This window comes from Oryza glaberrima, chromosome 1 (assembly GCF_000147395.1).
Source record: "Oryza glaberrima chromosome 1, OglaRS2, whole genome shotgun sequence".
In the NCBI taxonomy this organism is placed as follows: Eukaryota; Viridiplantae; Streptophyta; class Magnoliopsida; order Poales; family Poaceae; genus Oryza; species Oryza glaberrima.
The window spans coordinates 8199305-8217714 of record NC_068326.1 but is presented as its reverse complement, the minus strand read 5'-3'; the positions used below and the strand labels follow the sequence as shown (position 1 = coordinate 8217714).

Genomic DNA, 18410 nt, shown 5'->3' with positions numbered 1-18410 from the left:
TCTGCTCCCAATGGCACCACCTCATGACACAGGCCAAAAAGATGAATCAAATTGAGCTAGCAGACTCAAAAACAACCAACATAAAGAACGCTTAGAAGAAACGAATAAGGGATTAAGAAAATATATCTGTTCATAGAACAGCATAATTAATTCCCGAAATGGCAGTCTTAACTCATAAGCACATAACAACTGAAAAACTGATCTTGTTATCTCCCAAGAATATGATCACATTACATAACTGATCTAAATATCAGGTTTATACATCCATGTTCTGACATCTTTGACTTTAAACAATACTTCGATTATAAAAACTAAGGATTCAGATGAGTCCTACAATGAAGTACTACCTCCGTTTCAGGTTATAGGACTTTCTAACATTGCCTACATTCATATAGTATTTAGATTCATTAACATATATATAAATGTAAGCAATACTAGAAAGTCTTATAATATGAAACGGAGGAAGTAGCAATTTGGTCTTATTGTCAGACCAGAATTTCGATTATCAAATACTGCATGTGATACTTGAAAACGGTATTTCTCAGGGAGGGACTGCACATGCTGCATATATTTCCTCTTTGAGAAAAAGAGGTAGCTGGGAAGCAGTAGAAGCTCCAATGAAAATAATCATTAAATAAATTGTAGGCCACATTATTCTGGACTAAACATATCCATGGCATATTCCTATCTGCCTCCTTTGAGCAAAGCGTCAATCATCATATTGGAGGTAATAACATGAAGCTGAAGGTCCTTCGAACGTAGGCTCTGGAAACGGCAAAAGAACAAAAGGATATGCATCAAATTGAGCAAGCAAACCGTACCCCAAAATACCAATGCAATTCAAAACAACCAATCATAAGTGTTTTCAAATCATATTATCCTAAACTCCTTAATAGAAGTGAAGAAATGAACGAGAAATTTTACTGGTGCATGAAAAACAAAGCTTGATTCCCTAAAAGGTGGTCATCCATGAACATCACTTTCATTATCTTAAAAGTAGTCTTAATTTGTAAATACGCTGATCAAGTTATCACCCATGAATTCACAGTATACAATTAGATGCAGATATCACGTTCATACATCCATGTTCCGACCTTTCCCTTCAACCAGTACTTCGATTGTGGACTTCCATGTTTATCAGTATTTAAGAGGAAGTTGCTGAAAGCTATCCATCCGTACAGAATAACACACAATCTTTGATAGAAACAGAAGTTATTGAAATAGACCTCAAATTATCAGTTGTTATGCACTGATAGCAAAGCATTACAAACAAATTTCAAGACATACAAGAGCAATGATTCCAGAAAAACTTGGATAAAATGATTAAGTAGGATTAAGATAGCAGAGCATGTCAACACAAAAACCTTCATTTTTCCGTACATATATTAAGCATCTATAAGAATTATTAAAATCCATATCCGCTGCCAAGAAATTTAACTTCAGACAATTACTCAAAAGAAGCAAACTGTTCGGCTTTTGTTTCATAGAATAATTTCAGATAATCAAGTACTGCATGTGACGTGATGCACTAGTTCTCTCTGAAAATAATGCGAAAGTAGTCAGTACCCATCTGTCCCATCATTAAAATTAACGAAGCCCTGTTAATTTGATGTCTGAAAATAATGCGAAAGTAGTCAGTACCCATCTGACCCATCATTAAAATTAACGAAGCCCTGTTAATTTGATGTGTATCACACTAATTTCACCTGGCACAGAGCGGTACAGGTCAATTGATGAGGGGCTCTTTGCCTCTCATTTGAACCCAGACCAAATCTTCTTATACCGGTCCGTTCGAGAAATCCCGCCCAACGGTGTGAACGGGCGGCCGGTAGTCGTTGTTAATTTCCAGGGCACGTATCCGCGCCCAGGAGAGGAAGTGGACCTACACGCAGTACGGCAGCGAGACGATGAGTCCCTCCGGTAGTACATCCAGCGTTTCTGCCAGGTGCGCAACACCATCCCCTGCATACCCGCCCATGCGGTCATCTATCCATTCGCGCCGGGGGGGGGGGGGGGGGGGGGCGTGCGGCACAACCGCATGCTCAAGAAAATAGCCTCCAAGGAGCCCCAGAATACCGCAGAGCTCTTTGAGCTCGTGGACCGTGTGGCTTGCAAGGAGAAGGCCTGGACCTGGAACTCCTCCGGCTCCAGCGCAGCCGCAGCCACGCCCGAGCTTGCCGCTTGCAACGAGCGGCGGAAGAAGCGGAGAAAGAAGAGGTCGGCCCGCTCCAACGATGAGGGCCATGTCCTTGCCGCCAAAGGTGTTTCGCGGCCCCAGCGCAAGGGGAAGGCTGCAGGTGGCAAGCAAAAGGACACCGGCACCTCCAGCGGGGGGCGTTCGGCGGACAAATGGTGCTCCGTGCACAACACCTCCCACCACAGCCTCGCCGATTGCCGCTCGGTCAAGAATTTGGCCAAACGCGTCAAAAAATACGAGCAGGAGCGGAAAGAGGGACGCCGGGAGGAGAGAGCCCCAGCGGCCCCGTCCAACACCCGGCGAAGTGAGGCCAAGGAAAAGGCCCCTATCGAGGAACCCGATGACGCAGACCTCGGCTTCCAGGAGCCGCAACACGTCATCACCACCATCACGGAGGGGCATGTGCCCACGCCTCCCGTCGAAGCTTCAAGGCCATGAAGCGCGAGCTTCTGGCCGCTGTCCCCACCCACGAGCCTGCACGGCGGTCGCGCTGGTCGGAGGTGAAGCTCACCTTCGACCAAATCGACCACCCCGCGAGCGCCGCCAGGGGGGTCAACTAGCTCTGGTGCTTTCACCCACCATATGCAATGTCAGATGGGGCGCGTCTTGATCGACGGTGGCGCGGCCCTCAATATCCTGTCCCCCGTAGCCTTCGAGGTGATCAAGGACCCGAGGATACAACTCAAGCCGTCACTGCCGATCATTAGTGTGACCCCGGGCCACACCTAGCCGCTGGGGCACATCTCGCTCCCCGTCACCTTTGGTGGGCCCTCCAATTTCCGCACCGAGCGGATCGACTTCGATGTGGCGGATCTCAATCTGCCCTACAACGCGGGGTGCTCGGGAGGCCTGCGTTGGTGAAGTTTATGGTGGCGGCCCACTACGCCTATCTTCAGTTGAAGATGCTGGGCCCGGGCTGCCCCATCACCGTCCACGGCGATGTCAAGATCGCGCTGGCTTGCGTGGAGTTGCGCGCGAGCAGCCTTCGAAGTCGAGGACGGCGGCGGAAGGCACAAGGCCTCAACCTCACGCGCCCCGAAGAAACAGAGGACTTCGAGCGATGAGGTGCCCATCAAGTAGGTCTAGCTTGGCGACGACTCGTCCAAGACCGCCAAGATTAGTGGTAACAAGACATGCTCGTCTCGTTCCTGCGGGCAAATGCCAATGTGTTTGCACGGAAGCCATCGGATATGCCCGGGGTCCCTAGGAAGGGGATCGAGCACCGCCTTGCCGTATGACCAGACGCGAGGCCCATCCGGCAGAAGGTGCGGCGGCAGGCCTCGGAGCGCTAGGCCTTCATCCGCGAAGAGGTGGCGCGTCTCCTGAAGGCCAGTTTCATCCGGGAGGTGGTCCATCCAGAGTGGCTGGTGAACCCGGACGTCGTCCCTAAGGCCAACGACAAGCTCAGGATGTGCATCGACTACACTAACCTCCAGGCCCGTTATCCTCAAGCCCAGAAGATGTTGTACGCAGTTCTAGTGGCGTCGAGGAAATTGCGTCACTACTTCCAGGCGCATCGGGTCAGAGTGGTGACGTCCTACCCTCTCGGTCAGATACTGCGCAACCGAGAGGGTACGGGGCGGGGTGGTCAAGTGGGCCATCGAGCTTTCGGAGTTCGATCTCCACTTTGAGCTACGCTACACAATCAAGAGCCAGGCCCTCGCTGACTTCATGGCAGAATGGACCCCATCGGTCAATCCTGACCCAACGCTCGGGCCTTCCGCCCCCGAGCTCGGAGATGCCCCCAGTCATAGCCAATCGACCATGCACTGGGTGATGAACTTCGACGGCTCCCTCACCTTGCAGGGCGCCGGTGCCGGGGTCACTTTGAACTCACTGACCGGCGACATCCTCAAGTATCTGGTTCGCCTAGATTTTCGGGCAACCAACAACATGGCGGAATATGAAGGACTCCTTGCGGACTCAGGGCGACGGCCAAAATGGGGATCCGCCGCCTCCTGGTGTTGGGCGACTCTCAGCTGGTCGTCAACCAAGTCTCTAAGGAGTACCAATGCTTCTACCCTCAAATGGAGGCCTACATCCCGGAAGTGCGACGTATGAAGAGCCACTTTGATGGGTTAGAACTTCGTCACATGCCCAGATGGGAGAACACGTCGTTGATGAGCTATCGAGGCTTGCATTTTCGCGAGCCCCAACCCCACCCGACGCCTTTGAAGAAAGGCTCGCCCATCCATCTGCGCGTCTCAATCCCCCCGCGTGGGAGCCCGACGTGACCATGCAGCCCCAGGAGCCCGATGGAGTCCAGGCCCCGGGGCCTGCAAAGGCCAGCACTGACGCCCCTCGACAGGTTGCTTGGATGATGGAGATCCAAGCATTCCTCCAAGACGCGACTCTACCAGAGGATCGCGAAGGGGGCAAGCGAATCGCTCAAGTCTCCAAAAGGAATGTGTTGGTGGAAGAGACCCTCTTCCGACGCGGCGCCAATGGAGTCCTCCTGAAGTGCATCCCTCAGAAACAGGGCATCGAGCTCCTTACCAATGTTCACGAAGGTGAGTGCGGCACCCAGGCCTCCTCGCGCTCCTTGGTCAGCAAAGCTTTCTGCCAAGATTTCTACTGGCCAACCGCGCTCCAGGACGCCGCCGACTTGGTTCGGCAGTGCCGAGCATGCCAGTTCCATGCCAAGCATGCCCATCAGCCGGCCCAGGCTTTGCAGACAATACTGCTCTCTTGGCCGTTCGCAGTCTGGGGGCTGGACATCCTAGGCCCCTTCAAGAAGGCCCGCCAAGGGTACGAGTACATCTACGTCGCCATCGACAAGTTCACCAAGTGGCCCAAGGCTCACCCTGTCGTGAAAATCGATAAGCACTCGGCCCTTAAGTTCATCGGGGGCATCATTGCCCGCTTCAGGGTGCCTAACCGCATCGTCACGGACAACGGCACCCAGTTCACTAGTGAGCTCTTTGGCAACAACTGTGACGACATGGGCATCAAGCTCTGCTTCACCTCACCTGCCCACTCCAAAAGCAACGGTCAAGTGGAGCGCGCAAACATGGAGATCCTCAAGGGACTCGAAACCAAGACGTACAATGTCCTTAAGAAGCACGGGGTTCATGGATTGAGGAGCTACCAGCGGTGCTCTGGACCAACCGGACCACTCCGAGCCGTGCAACGGGAGAAACCCCTTTATTCCTTGTGTACGGGGCAAGGCTGTCCTGCCATTTGAGCTGACCCTGGGCTCCCCCCGAGCCACGATGTACGCCGAGGCCGATCAAGATCAGCTCCGGCGTGACGACCTCAACTACCTCGAGCAACAAAGGTGATGCGCAGCCCTTCGGGCTGCCCGCTACCAGCAGAGCTTGCGGCGCTATCACCAACGCCATATCTGGACCCGATCACTACAAGTAAATGACCTAGTCTTGTGCCGCGTCTAAACGCGCGCGCGGGCTTGAGCAAGCTCTCCCCCATGTGGGAGGGACCATTCAAAGTGATCGGTCCCCCGGCCGGGCTCTGTCCGACTGCCCACGAAGGACGGCATAGAGCTGCCTAACCTGTGGAACATTGAGCACCTCTGCAAGTTCTACCCGTGAAGACAACAAGTGTTTGTACCTTGGGCTCGGGCCAACCCCGCACGACCTTCGCGTCGTGCCGCGTTGGCCGGGGGCTGCCACCACTTGTATTATTGTACCTATTAAATAGCAAACTTTTTTTTTGTTGTCTCTACCTTATCCGCTATGCCCACTTTTGCCTTCCTCTCTCGAGTGCTTACTCGAACTGGGACGCTCTCGGCATTCACGTTGCTCTCGGTGACTCGAGCCGTCTAGACGCCAAGAGGGGGCCAGACGCGAGTCGTGCCCTGAGGTGTTGCGAAAGCAGGGGGCTTCGAAAGGGCCGAGATCAGGTCGTCCCCGACCCTAGGTCGCAACACCCTCGGCCTGGTCAGCCTGCTAGTGGATCTCCCCTACGGTTCTAGCGCCGGCCCATATCGCACGAGAACGCAGCTCGAGCCCAGACCCCAGTCAAGTAGGCTCGGCGGTAGCAAGAAGTGGGTTGGCACCCTTCGTCAATCGCAAAACTCACAAACATATGGATATCTCGATGCAGGCACATGAAAGACATCAAACGTGGATAAGACATACGGCGAGCAAAGGCAGTCGTTCACTTAAAAAAGCTTAACACGCGGTTTTAAGGTAAAACAAAAGTGCTTTAAAGATAAAGAGCTATGTACATCAAGCAAATAAAGGAGGAAGGGGGGGGGGGGGGGGGGGGGCGAGGGGGACAGGCTACGGCTCAGTGCGGGCTAGCTTTCCCCGCTCCCCCCGAAGGACCTGGAGCGTCGGCCGCGTCGCCATCGCCGGGCTTCTCCTAGGCTTTGGCGTCCTTGGATTCGCCCTCGTCTTCCTCGTCATCGGAGGGAGAAGCAAAGGTGAACTGGGAGGCTGTCCCCTCGAACTGGCCCACGATGACATCCACGGCCTCCTAAACCGCGGCGCGTGCCGCCTTCTTGTTGGGGGGGAGGGAGTCATCCAGCGTGAGGAAGGGCGAGAAGTCTGGGTCGTAGGCCCAGTGGCTCGCTAGCACCAGCTCAACCGCCTCCTGTGCCAGCGCTGCCGACAACTTCACCGTGTCGTCCACCACCTTGGGGATCTGCTCCAACTCGATGGCCACCTCCTCCAGCCGACGGGCGAGCCCGGTCAGACCGGCGGGGAGCTTGGCGTTCTGGTCGACCAAAATCCCCGACCAGCGTCCTGCGAGAGTTAGCAGGAGAACGACATCCCTAAGCATTTGAGGCCCAGCGTGGATCTCAAAGCGGAGGGCCTCGATCTCTCCAAGATAGTGCGCTCCGCCGCGGCAAGGCACTCCCGTGTGGCGTCTCCCCCGCCCTCAAGTGTCGTGCCGCCCCGAGTCGACAAGGCCAAGCTCCTCTCCCGAGCGTTGAGCTCGGCTGAACGCTGGTCCAGGTCGGCCCCTCCATGCTAGCGTGCTCCAGGTGCCGGCTCTCGCGGCCCGCCATGCATCCTAGCGCTTGGCGAGCCGCCGTGCCGCCGCCTCCCGGCAGGAGACCTTGGACTCGCGCTCCGAGATCTTCCCGTCGCGCCTCCGCCAGCTTCCCTCCCGAAGGCGCAGGCTCTCCTCCAGGCGCCGCGCGGCCACCTCGGCGTCCGCAAGGGCGCGACCCCACTCGGCGTTCGCCTACTCCGGTCTGCCGCCGCGGACTCGTGCGCTGCTAGCGTCTCCTCCCGTGCGTCCAAAGCCCGGGCCCGATCCTCCATCTCCCAAGCCCGCCGCTCCATCTCCCAAGCCCGCCGCTCCATCTCCCGAGACCGGAGCTCGACGGCTTCCTCGCGCCGGCGCTCAGCAGGGATAAGGCCCGCTCGTGCAGCTCGGGCCTCCACGACCTCCTCGCTTAGGTGCAGGGACGCGTCGGCCTGCGAGGCCCGGAGCTCCCGAACCGCCACGGCGTCGCTCCTCTCCTGGAGCGCGGCCGAGTACGCGTCGTCAGCAAGCCGGATGTCGCCCACCGCCTCCTCCATGGTGTCAGTGGCGATGAGGGCCGCAACCCTTTCCTCCTCCATCTCCCGCATCACCTCCTCCATCGCCTCGGCCCGCGTTTTCAACTCCGCCAGGCGGAGCTAGTGCGCCTTGCGGCCACCAAGGCCTCCACGGCACACTGCCCCTCCGCCACTCGCTCCCACTCCTCCTGCAGCGCGGCTCGCTCATCGTGTAGGGATTGCAGTTGGGCGTTGAGCCCCTCGATGACGGTGCTGTTTGTCGTCGCCATCACCTGCAGAAGCGGCTCCGAGCCCGTTGGAGCCGGTGAGGAAAAAGGAGACCGCGCCCTCTTGATGACCCGCCGGTGGTCGGGGCCCTGGTCCAGGGGGTGGAAGGGGAGCCGGTCCCCGCACTGCGCGCGTGAGGCCATAGCATCTGCAGCACCGGGAGGAATGCGTTGCCCCCATTGTCCTGGGCACCGCCCCCGCCAACGCCAGATCGCTCCCGGCGGCGTCAGCGGCAGAGGCCCCCCGGGCGGCCTCCGCCCTTGGCACAGCCGAGGAATCCTCGCCATCTGCCGAGCGGGACGCATCGTCTCCCGCGCCCGGGTCGCCTCCTGAGGCCCTCGCCTCGGGTTCGTCCTCGGGCGCGGTGTCAGAGGCCGTGGGCCTCCTCTGGACCCGGGGCTCCGCCTTCGCACCCGATCTCTCCGCCTCGGTCTCCCGCGCGCCGGGCCTGGCTTCATCGCGCCCGGGTACTTTGGGCCAACGCGGGGGGAGGGGGGTTACCCATGGTGTACCCCGAGAAGAGACCTCGCTAGAAAAAAGGTGGGGGGGGGGGGGGGGAGAAAGGACGAAAAAAGCAAGAGTCGGGGTGGAAAGTTTGGAAGGGCGTGTGCAACGTGCGCGTCGAGATCGAACCTCTAGGGGCAACGTTTGAAGCTCCATTCCGGGGGCTTGATGAACTCCCCCCGGTACGGCTCGGTCTTCCCCATCTTCCGCAGCCTCTTCTTCTTCCGGCCTCTAGCGGTGCGGCGGTTGTGGGCCGTCGACGTGGCACCCGCTAAGTGCCCGCCAACGACACGCTCCGTGCCGCCCTAGTGGGATGGGGGCCGAGGAGAGGGGAGGAGAGGAATCCCTCTGCTTCCGCTTTCCTCTCAAGTCGGAGGGACGAGCGTAGCCTGAACTCCCGGCCGTGGGTCCTCCGTGTTAGACTCCCCCGGCCGAAAGGGCGTGCTCCCCATGAACGCGGCTGCCACCTGTGCCGCCACCACCACTGTGCCCCGCGTCGGCAGCCACCGTCTGCATAATGGCCAAAATGGAGTCCCGCACCGGGTCACAGCAGAGAGGGAGGATGCCCTCGGGGACCAGCGACGGCTCGACATTGCCGAGGTTGAGCACCCTCTAGACCACTGCCTTCAGGTCGCCCAAACTCCAGTCCTAGGTCTCCTCCCGGTGGGTCCGGGTGGAGTTGTTCGGGCCGGTGTACGTCCACTCGCCCCGGGCCCACTCCTGGAGAGGCGCGAGCCGCCGGCGAGTGTAATCACCGAAGACCATAGTGCCGTTTAGCCCCAGGGACCGCAGCCCGACGAGGCGATCGAGGGCCGTGTTGAACGCGTCCCCCAGCACCGGCGCCTCCTGCTAGTTCGCCGTGTGCACTGACGAGGGTGGTCGGGGTGGACGGTGTAGAACTAGTCGTTCCACTTCTTGCACAGAGTCTGCCCGATATAGCGCTGCTGCATGTTTGGCTGCGGCTGGAAGTAGTAGCCCCCGGTCTCCGTCGGAGGAGACACTAGCTGCATGGTGAAGAACCACCGGAAGAGCTGGAGGCATGGTCTCACCCCGATGAACATCTCACATAGATGTACGAAGATGGCCAGAGTCAGCACGGCGTTCGGGGTGAGATGCGCCATCTGGATCCCATAGAAATCCAGCATGTCGTAGAAGGAAGAGAAGGGCGGGATCAGTCCCACCATCGCGTAGGAGAGGAAGAACACAGATCGCTCGGGGTACTGCGGCGCTGGACGAGCCTCGCCGTAGATCACCGTTGCCCGCCCGGACGGCATTGGCACGAACTTCCTCGGCAACCCCGCGAACCTCTCGTTTGTAATGCGAGAGGGGGGAAGGATGCTGCCATCGAGCGGCGCTGAGCTCCGCGTCATGACGTCATCAAGAGGGGGAACGGGGAGCGAGAGTGTGGCGAAGGAAGAGCAAGATGCGAGTTGAGTTGGGGCGCAGGAGAGCGGCAGAAGCAAAGTAGCGAAAGGAGGGGAAGAAAACCCCTTCGTGCGCCCTTTATCCTCCCTCTGCACCTCGGCTCCTCGTTTCTCGCGGCCACTTCCTCCGCCCCCTCGATTCACCACGCGCCTGTTTCCAGCGCGCGGCCGTTTCGGTCAGAATGCGGGTGGGGCCACGACTACCCTAATTGCGCACGGTTACCGCGAAGAACTACCCTCTTCGTTTCGTGCACCCATCATTATCTTCACGGCCCCCGTAAGATGCGGTAATCACGAAGTGATGGCCCATCATTACAAGGGAGGCAATCCCACTTCGCCCGGATTCCACGTTTTCGAGGTTATATCGTGGCTCTAGCCCCGCCTAGGCGTGGGGGCCACACTCGTTGAATCCGTCCACGTGGGACGAAGACCGGGCCCACAAGCCATTGACCGAGAGGAGTGGCGTCAACCCTAGCCGTCTGCAAAGAGCGCCGGTCAGAGCTAACGCCGGGGGCTACTGTCGGTGATATGGCCCGGGGGTACCACGTACAAAGAGAGAAGGCCGCCTCAAGCCCACGTGACGCTCCCCCCCCCCTCGAGGAGGGTTGTGCCTGGGTAGGGATGCAATGGGACCCGACCCCCGATCCCCCGCGGGGAAAACCTCTATTAGGGTCTGTAAATGGGAGCATATCACTCCCCATGGGTGTGTTGTCTGCCAAATGAGCCACCCGTCGGGTGGGCCTGGGCCGGGGGTGTTCTACACACCCCGGCCCTGAATCCCCATGGGGCCAAGAGTTATCAGGGACAGGTAGATATCCCCCAAGGCCGCAGCCCAGATAGAAGCTAAAAGCTCAGTTACACAGCCCAATTCGAAGGTCCACATATATATTCTAGTGAAACCCTAGCACACCCCTCCTCTCAGATCCAAATACGCACTCCTCCAGTCCCTTCCTCCGCACTGCACTGACGCATCCATGCCGTCGCCGTCCTCAAGGTAGCACGCCTGCACGAGCCACGCCTCCAAGCAGCAGAAGTGCTGCGCCGTCGTCGCCGGATCAAAGGCAACATTACACAAGCGTCTGCGTCGCTCTCGCTCCGCCGTTACCACATCCAAGCTTCCAACCATAGGATGCTAACTGCACTGCAGCAGCGAGGTGTTCTAGTCTTGCTTGTCCTGTGCGACAAAGCAAGAGCTCCATCGCACATCAAACTCTTACTAGCATTTACTTGCCCTTTTTATTTTCTTGTATTTCTTTGGACTCTATGCTTCTATAGCTCTCTGTTGGGGATGAATCAAATAGATCTATGCATGTGTATCTTCAAAAGACGTTTGTGGATGTCTATGCTTATTTCAAATAGTTTTTTTCTCTGGGTGATTTTTTATTCTCTACCACAAATTAGACTCTCTGCCTGCTGCTCCTCTAATATCTGAGAATTCATCGTCGGGTGTGGGCACCCGTCGGGTGCTTCCTACCTGGACGGGGGCGGGGACGGGGGAAAACCCTCCCCAGTGTGCGGGGATGGGGATGGGAACGGGAAAATTATTTAGCCACGGGGGCGGGGACGGGATGGCAAAACCCGTTGGGTGCAGCCCCGTTGCCATCCCTATGCCCGGGGTTGATGTGTTGGCTACCTGCCACGGCAGGGGTCGGGCCGCCCCAACCCCCTCCATGTTGCGCCTCGTGTGTGCAGCTTGGGCGGGCACTCTCAGCACCCACCTACGGCATTTATTGAGGGGTGTCAACGCGGCACGTTGCATTAAATGCGGCGTGCAGGCGCACTAACCGGCCACTCAAGACCGGAGTAACTAATGTGACGGTGGACAGGGTGCCCTGCGCGCGCGCCTGCTGCTGGCAGGGGACGTGGCCTACGCCACCCCGTCTAGTCGCCATTAATGAGGGGCTTTTTGCCTCTCATTTGAACCCAGACCAAATCTTCTTATACCGTTCTGTTCGAGAAATCTCCGCCCAACGGTGGGAACAGGCGGCCGGAAATCGTCGTTAATTAAGAAGGAATGACACGGGTGTCCACCCGTGTCGCTCGGCGTGATGGAATGGACCCACGCCGCGGTAAGGCGCGCGTGGCTCCGCTCGTCGGAAGACAAGACAAGCATTAATTGTCTGTAAAGAATGTTTTCCTTACCCTTGAAGCTAGGTCTTGGGCCTTTGTGGTAACCCCTTGAGATATAAAAGGAGGTCCATGCCCCAGTGGAGGGGGGACAAATCCTAAAAATAGGAAGCACTTATATTCTCCCACCGAAATCAACCACACATGGGAGTAGGGTATTATGCTTTTGTGGCGGCCCGAACCTGTCTAAACCCCTAGTATCTTTCATCGCTCCTGAGGGGCCTGACCCCCTCTCACTCTCTCCCCAACGATTCTCGATCCTTCACCTGCGTCCCCGGTCCGAACCGGAAAGGGGGTCCCATGGTCCCCCGCTTGAGGGGTTCACCCTCCGACAATATATGAAGGAAAAAAATTGATCTTAGCCTCAGCCACATACAATAGTATTTTCACAATGATAATTACCTAAAAGACAATAAGAGAAAATTAGTTACAATTTGAAAAAAAAAGAAATTTAGTTAGATGATTCAAAATTTTAGATCGTCCATACACTGCTGCCGGATGTCCGTCCCAATTAATGCCTCTATAGCTTTCTTGCTTAAGTATTATAATATTTTAAGCATTGCATTGGATGCCCATATCAAATGCAAGCACTAACACTTTCTTGTTTAAGTATAGTATAAAATGGAATACATGAAAATTCTAGGTGAAATGAAGTTTCTTCAGAATTGTATAATTTAGTCACATGAAATGGAGAAGAGCTTTGCCGAAAGAAACATTCATTTGATGGCATGATATCTGTATAACACTATACCTTACATGTAGAACAAAGCTCTTCTGCCGACGCCAAGGAAGGCAGCAGTGGGACTGTCCCATTTATACACAAAACTGTTTGAAAATGATCCTTCCCTGAAAGTTGATCTTGTAATGCTTCATGCTCCTGGTCTGCCAGAGATTTTCCAACAGAAATTTAAATAAGTAAAACTAAAATCTTTATTTAATCGATATGATGGTTTACAGCCAGATGCAGGTAAAACAAGGAAGGCATGTACTGGGATTATATAGAAGGAAGATCTATTAAGAAGGTTCAATTATGATTCATACAATGCGGTAGCATTTTGCAACAAGATAAGTCCTTCATATGACTCTTTAAGGCTTGGCCAGAAGGTGTGGTTTCAACAAACATAAAAATAAACTAACAAAAACAAAGATGCACGATATATGTGTACTAATTTTATCTAAATTATATCTGTAAACGATCAGCACTACGTTTGTGCCTTTGCAAAAGAAGTTTTGAATGACCTGCCAAATAAGAAAACTGGCTGTACTGGGAACCTCAGATTTAGAACTAATTTGTTACTTGCAAGCAATTCTTTGCTACGGAATTAAATTAGAAAACTAATCTCAAATAAAGTTAGAACACTTGCAAACATGTATTTCGTCAATCACAAACTAATCCACGAACAATGTGGCTAACTGGCAAACAGAGCTATTATAACCATAGAAAAAGTCGCTAGTGCACAGATAATAAATAGAGCCCCAAGAAACATTGCATCATTCCTGAGAATCTAGTGACGACTAGCAAATACACCAAGCTAACAATTTGTGGTAGGTATCTCAAGGACAATGTCTACATGGTCATGGTAGTTCAAGAATATTGCTAACCATTAAGGACATAAAAACAATATACCTGGTGCTGGTAGTTCAAGAATATTGTCTACATGGTCATGGTAGTTCAAGAATATTGCTAACCATTAACTAGAGATAGCCAATCACATTGGAGCAATGGCATGCCTGGTGCTTCTTCAGGTAAGCTTCACGGTTGGGGGACTGCAGCAATCAGTTCGGTGGGTAGAGAATGCGAGGTCGTAGCAGAAGCAGTTGCTTGAGTGCATCCCAGTTCACTGTCTAGTTGTATTTCTTTCTCTACATATTTCTTTATCGACCTGCAGAAGAAGACCTGTGAGCAGAACAGGTAACATAGTTATGCTTGATTTCTTACAAAATATAAATTTGGTAACAAAAAGAAATTAAATTATGCTCCTGAAAGTGGTATATTGTCCTAGACATTTTATCAACCCACTGCTCCAACAGTTAGAATTGGAAGAGGATAATTATTATGTTTTCTCGCAAAATTAGATAGCTTGACCATTATACTGGCTAAAATGCACATTCAAAAATCACAAATGGTTGGAGCAGCCCCCTGGTGAGTTTTTAGTCAGATTGCTCAGTAATCAATGTTACATTGTTACTCCCTTCGTCCCATAATCTTGCTAGTATAGGATGTAACATATCCTAATACTATGAATCTGAACATATACTAGGTTGCTATATTATGGCACGGAAGTAGTAAGATTGACAAATTTTGACCTAGAATTGCCATACCACATTCCCCAAAAACTTCAGTTGAGGTAACATAGTCAACCTAAGGAGTAAAACAAAATCAATCTTCAACCGAAATATAATTAAGTAGATGAGAAGGTGATAAGTATATTCTTTCAGAACCTTAAGGCCATGCCAAGAATAAACACAATTGTATAATTACCATGGATTTTGCTGCATTTGTGCACAGAGCATAATACAGCATCAACAGATTTTCATAGTCGTAGTGCTTATAATTGAGTTTTCCGACTACCTTGACACACAACCTAGCTAGATTTTAAGGTAGAGCTACTTAATGATACCAACAAAATAAATGATAACACTGCTTGTCTCAAACAAATTACTTGGAGGTCAAATCTTAAAAACTGGTCATGATATTTCTTAAATAATAAATACTGTATATCTTATAGCTGAACAGTAAAATAGAACACAGCGAAAAGCATTACAATATGACCTCATAAAGTATGGCAATAAAGGACACAATAGCAAAGTTCTCTATGAGAGAAGTCTGAGAACAGATTGCACCAAATACCTTAATTTAAAGTTAAAAGTGATACAGACTAGGGATCTACAGCATTTGGATTTTCATCCTGGCCAAGAGCCACCACAGCTTTCTTCAGAAGGGCCTCAATCGACAGGTGTGAGTTCTCAACAGCCTTCACTATTGCTTGCCATCTCTCTCCATGCTTTGGTTCTGATGCAACACATCGTTGTACAACATCCTTATGTGTATCAGCGTTTCCATGTTGTAGTTCGAATTTGTAGTACAAGGCCCAAAAATCTCCAATGTCTGGAGCAAGAGTAACAGCTCTGTTCAACCAACTCCTAGCTTTATCAAACTTCCTATCATGCCAGAAAAGTTTAGCCACGGCTGCAATGACATGGGGATCATGGTCACATCGTTTTATAGCATCCGAACTCTTTGCTTTACGTTGGGGACGTGGCACCATCTCTATAGCTGCAGCCCACAAGATACCACTTGTTGGGCACTCCTGCAATGCCTTGGCTAGTAAAGCATCAGCTTCCTTCTTGTTCCTATGCCTCAATTCAGCTCGAACTGCTGCAAGCCAGAGTTCAGGTGTAGCTGGGTTCTTCTTTCTTGCCATGGTGAGAACAGCACGTGACTTCCTCAAGCCATTTATCTTCTCCTCTAGATTAGCTACAGAGAGCCAAAGAGGGATGCAACTCGGGCAGTGTTTCAGTGCGTTCTCATTAGCCTCCTTTGCCTTGGCTACATGACCAAGCCAGTCTTCCATTTGCCCAAGCATTAACCACAATTTGAAGAATGAGGGGAATAACTTCAGACCTTCCTCCAACAGCTTTCTTTCCTCGTCTACATTCCCTAACTCCCTTTCAACAATGGCAGATTTCATCCAGACCCTCTCAGTGCCTCCTCTTTCCCTGGCCTTTGACAAAAGAATTCTTGCTCTCTCTGGTTCATTGTTCTCAAACTCAAGCTTGAAGGCAGCTAGCCAGATCTCCTCTGAATTGGGAAGATAAGCGTAAGCTTCCTGAAGAATGGTTTGGGCAGCAGGGACATCTCCAGCCAGCCATTTCTCCTTTGCATACATAAGCCATAGCACTTCTGCATGTCGATTGTATGTTGTAGCCTTACTGAGGAGAATATAAAGAGACTCCTCAGTCCCATGTCTCTTCTCAAGCTGAGCCGCTTTCAACCAAATACTCTTCTTGAATTTGAAGACACTGAGCGCATGTGCATAGATGGCAGGGGCTGTCTCAACTGAACCACGCTTCTTGCATTCCTCAGCATCAGCAACCCATGTGCGTTTTCTGTCTTCATCATCAACACCAACGCCAATAGTGTTCTTCACAATAGCCTGGCAAGTCATCACAGATCCAGCATGCTCAGCAGCTTCTGCTTCCTTTAGCCATGCCTCCCTGTCAATACCCAATCCTTTTCCCTGTAAAGTTTTTATACTTCTCTCAATCACCTCGTTTACTGACTCGGTGTTTCCATTAGCTTCCTCCAGCTTTGCAGCCATAATCCAGATGGCAGGCTCCTTAGGGAGCTTTTCTTTTGCCTTGTTAAGTACCTTCTTTGCTTGGTCATACGTCTCCAGCCTCGCTAGTGCAAGCCACAGTTCCAAATGGAATGGGCAGCACTCCACAGCCCAGTGAAGCAACAGCCTTGCATCCTCCTCATTTGCAAGCTCTACTACTGATTTCCACAGCCTGACTGAATCAGGAATGTGTTCCAACCCTTTTCTCAAAACCCTGCTCTTATTCAAGTCACTAGTTTCCAACTTCGCTGCCTGCAATCACAGCTTCACAGAATTGGGAATTTCCTTCACACCCCTGGCAATCACGGCCTTTGCCTCATCTGGGCTGGCCAACCGGCATGCCTTGAGCCAAACATCCTCATTCGTGGGGCACTCCGCAGCCACGCTGGATGAGCTGCCGAGCAACCTGAAGCTTGCCGGCAACCTCTTCAAGCCTAGCAGCAGCAATCCATCCTGGTGGATGCTTTTGGGTTCGTCTGTATCACTGACTTGAGCAACAACCTGGCCTTCTTTATGTCAGAAATTTCAGCATCACTAGTAATCTTCATACTCTTCAGGTTAGTCAGGTAACCCCTTGGATCAACAATAGTAACACCGGATACCGAATCGGATAACCTGTCCAGCTTCAAAGAAAGCACGGTGCCACGGCCTTCGGCGACGGCTGTCAGATCGGTAACCGGAGTCTGCGCCCATGGCGTCTCTGCGCCAGCGGCGGCTGCACGGCTCTTGGGGTCCAATGCGGTGACATGCCCCTGCTCCTGCCGGGCCTTCTCGAGCAGGGTGTCAGGCACCGGGACAAAGCTCTCAAATCGCCTCTTCTTGTTGCGACGAAGCGAATAATCCCCAATCTCCGGTATGCTCTCCCACTCCTGCACTGACAAATCGACCAATTTCCGCTTCAGATCGGCGAATTGCTCGGTGATTTTAGGGTTGGACGCGCGGTACCTCTCGATCTCCTGCTTCAGCCGCGCCTCTCGCCGGTCCTTACGGCGCGAGTCCATCCTCCGGTCGATGCCCTCCCGGACCGCGTCCGCCTCGCGGTCGTCGTCGTCGTCGTCGTCGTGGCCGGCGTTGGAGAAGAGGCCGGCGTCGTTGCCCTCGAACTCGTCGAACGGAGATTGGTGCCGTTACTAAAAGTTGGGCGACGTGGCGTTACAGTATTTGAGGGATTGGAAATCAAGTCGGTGGGACGGTGGCGACGTGAGGCGGTGCGCCACGTGGGCCTTTCCGAGCTTTTGTCCTACTACGTGGGCCGTGGATGATAGGCTTTTGGGCTGGGTTCTCTTGGAGGTGGTGTTCTATTGGATGTGGTGTTAGAAACCTCTTTCCTTCAAGCATAAAACGGAGTGATGCATTAATAAAACGGAGTGATGCATTAACGCATAACTAATTAAGTATTAGCTAAAGAAAACTTAAAAAAAATAAATTATTATGATTTTTTAAAACAATTTTTTATATAAACTTAAAAAAATATTCCGTTTAGCACTTTAAAAAGCGTACAAGCGAAAAATAGGGATGTAAGTTATCGTGGGAGAGAACACAGGGACCTGGCTGCATGGTTTTGCAGGGGTTGAGAATCTTTCATCTCTAGTGCAACATTGAGCGATGGAGTGATATATGATTAATTATGAGTTGTTAGTAAAAAATAAAAAAAACAGATTAATATATTTTTTTAGAACTTTCCTATATAAGTTTTTTATAAAAAACAAATTAGTTTTTCTTTTTGAAAAACATGCGTGTGAAAAATGAGAGAGTGAAAGTTGGAAAGATGGGAGTAAAGAACACAGCCTAAACATGACTGGAACTTCCTTAAAAATATGACTGGAAACTTGCCATAAATATGAAGGACCTGTACAATTTATTACCAAAATTCACCTTTCAAAAATTTGGTATTGTTAAAATCCACATTTTCATTAGAAGAACTTTTAAAAATGAGTAGAATGACAATGCCAAGTCGTTATTACCCCTAGAGTTAAAAAGTACTCCCTCCATCCCATAAAAATAAATCTAGTACGAGATAAAACATCGGATTTGCTAGAAATATGGTGCCATATGCTACAGTCAGTCGATTTTTTTTCAA

General features: G+C 52.3%; 1 protein-coding gene across 1 annotated transcript; it reads right to left on the bottom strand.

The window, feature by feature from the left end:
- Window positions 1-78: 78 nt before the first annotated feature.
- LOC127760042 (protein STABILIZED1-like) lies at window positions 79-17331 on the bottom strand. Its single transcript, XM_052284252.1, is given in 6 exon segments — window positions 79-765; window positions 12742-12872; window positions 13618-13887; window positions 14842-16706; window positions 16708-16796; window positions 16798-17331. Coding segments are annotated over 3 exon segments (2460 nt in total). The 3' UTR covers window positions 79-765; window positions 12742-12872; window positions 13618-13887; window positions 14842-14869.
- Window positions 17332-18410: the final 1079 nt, after the last annotated feature.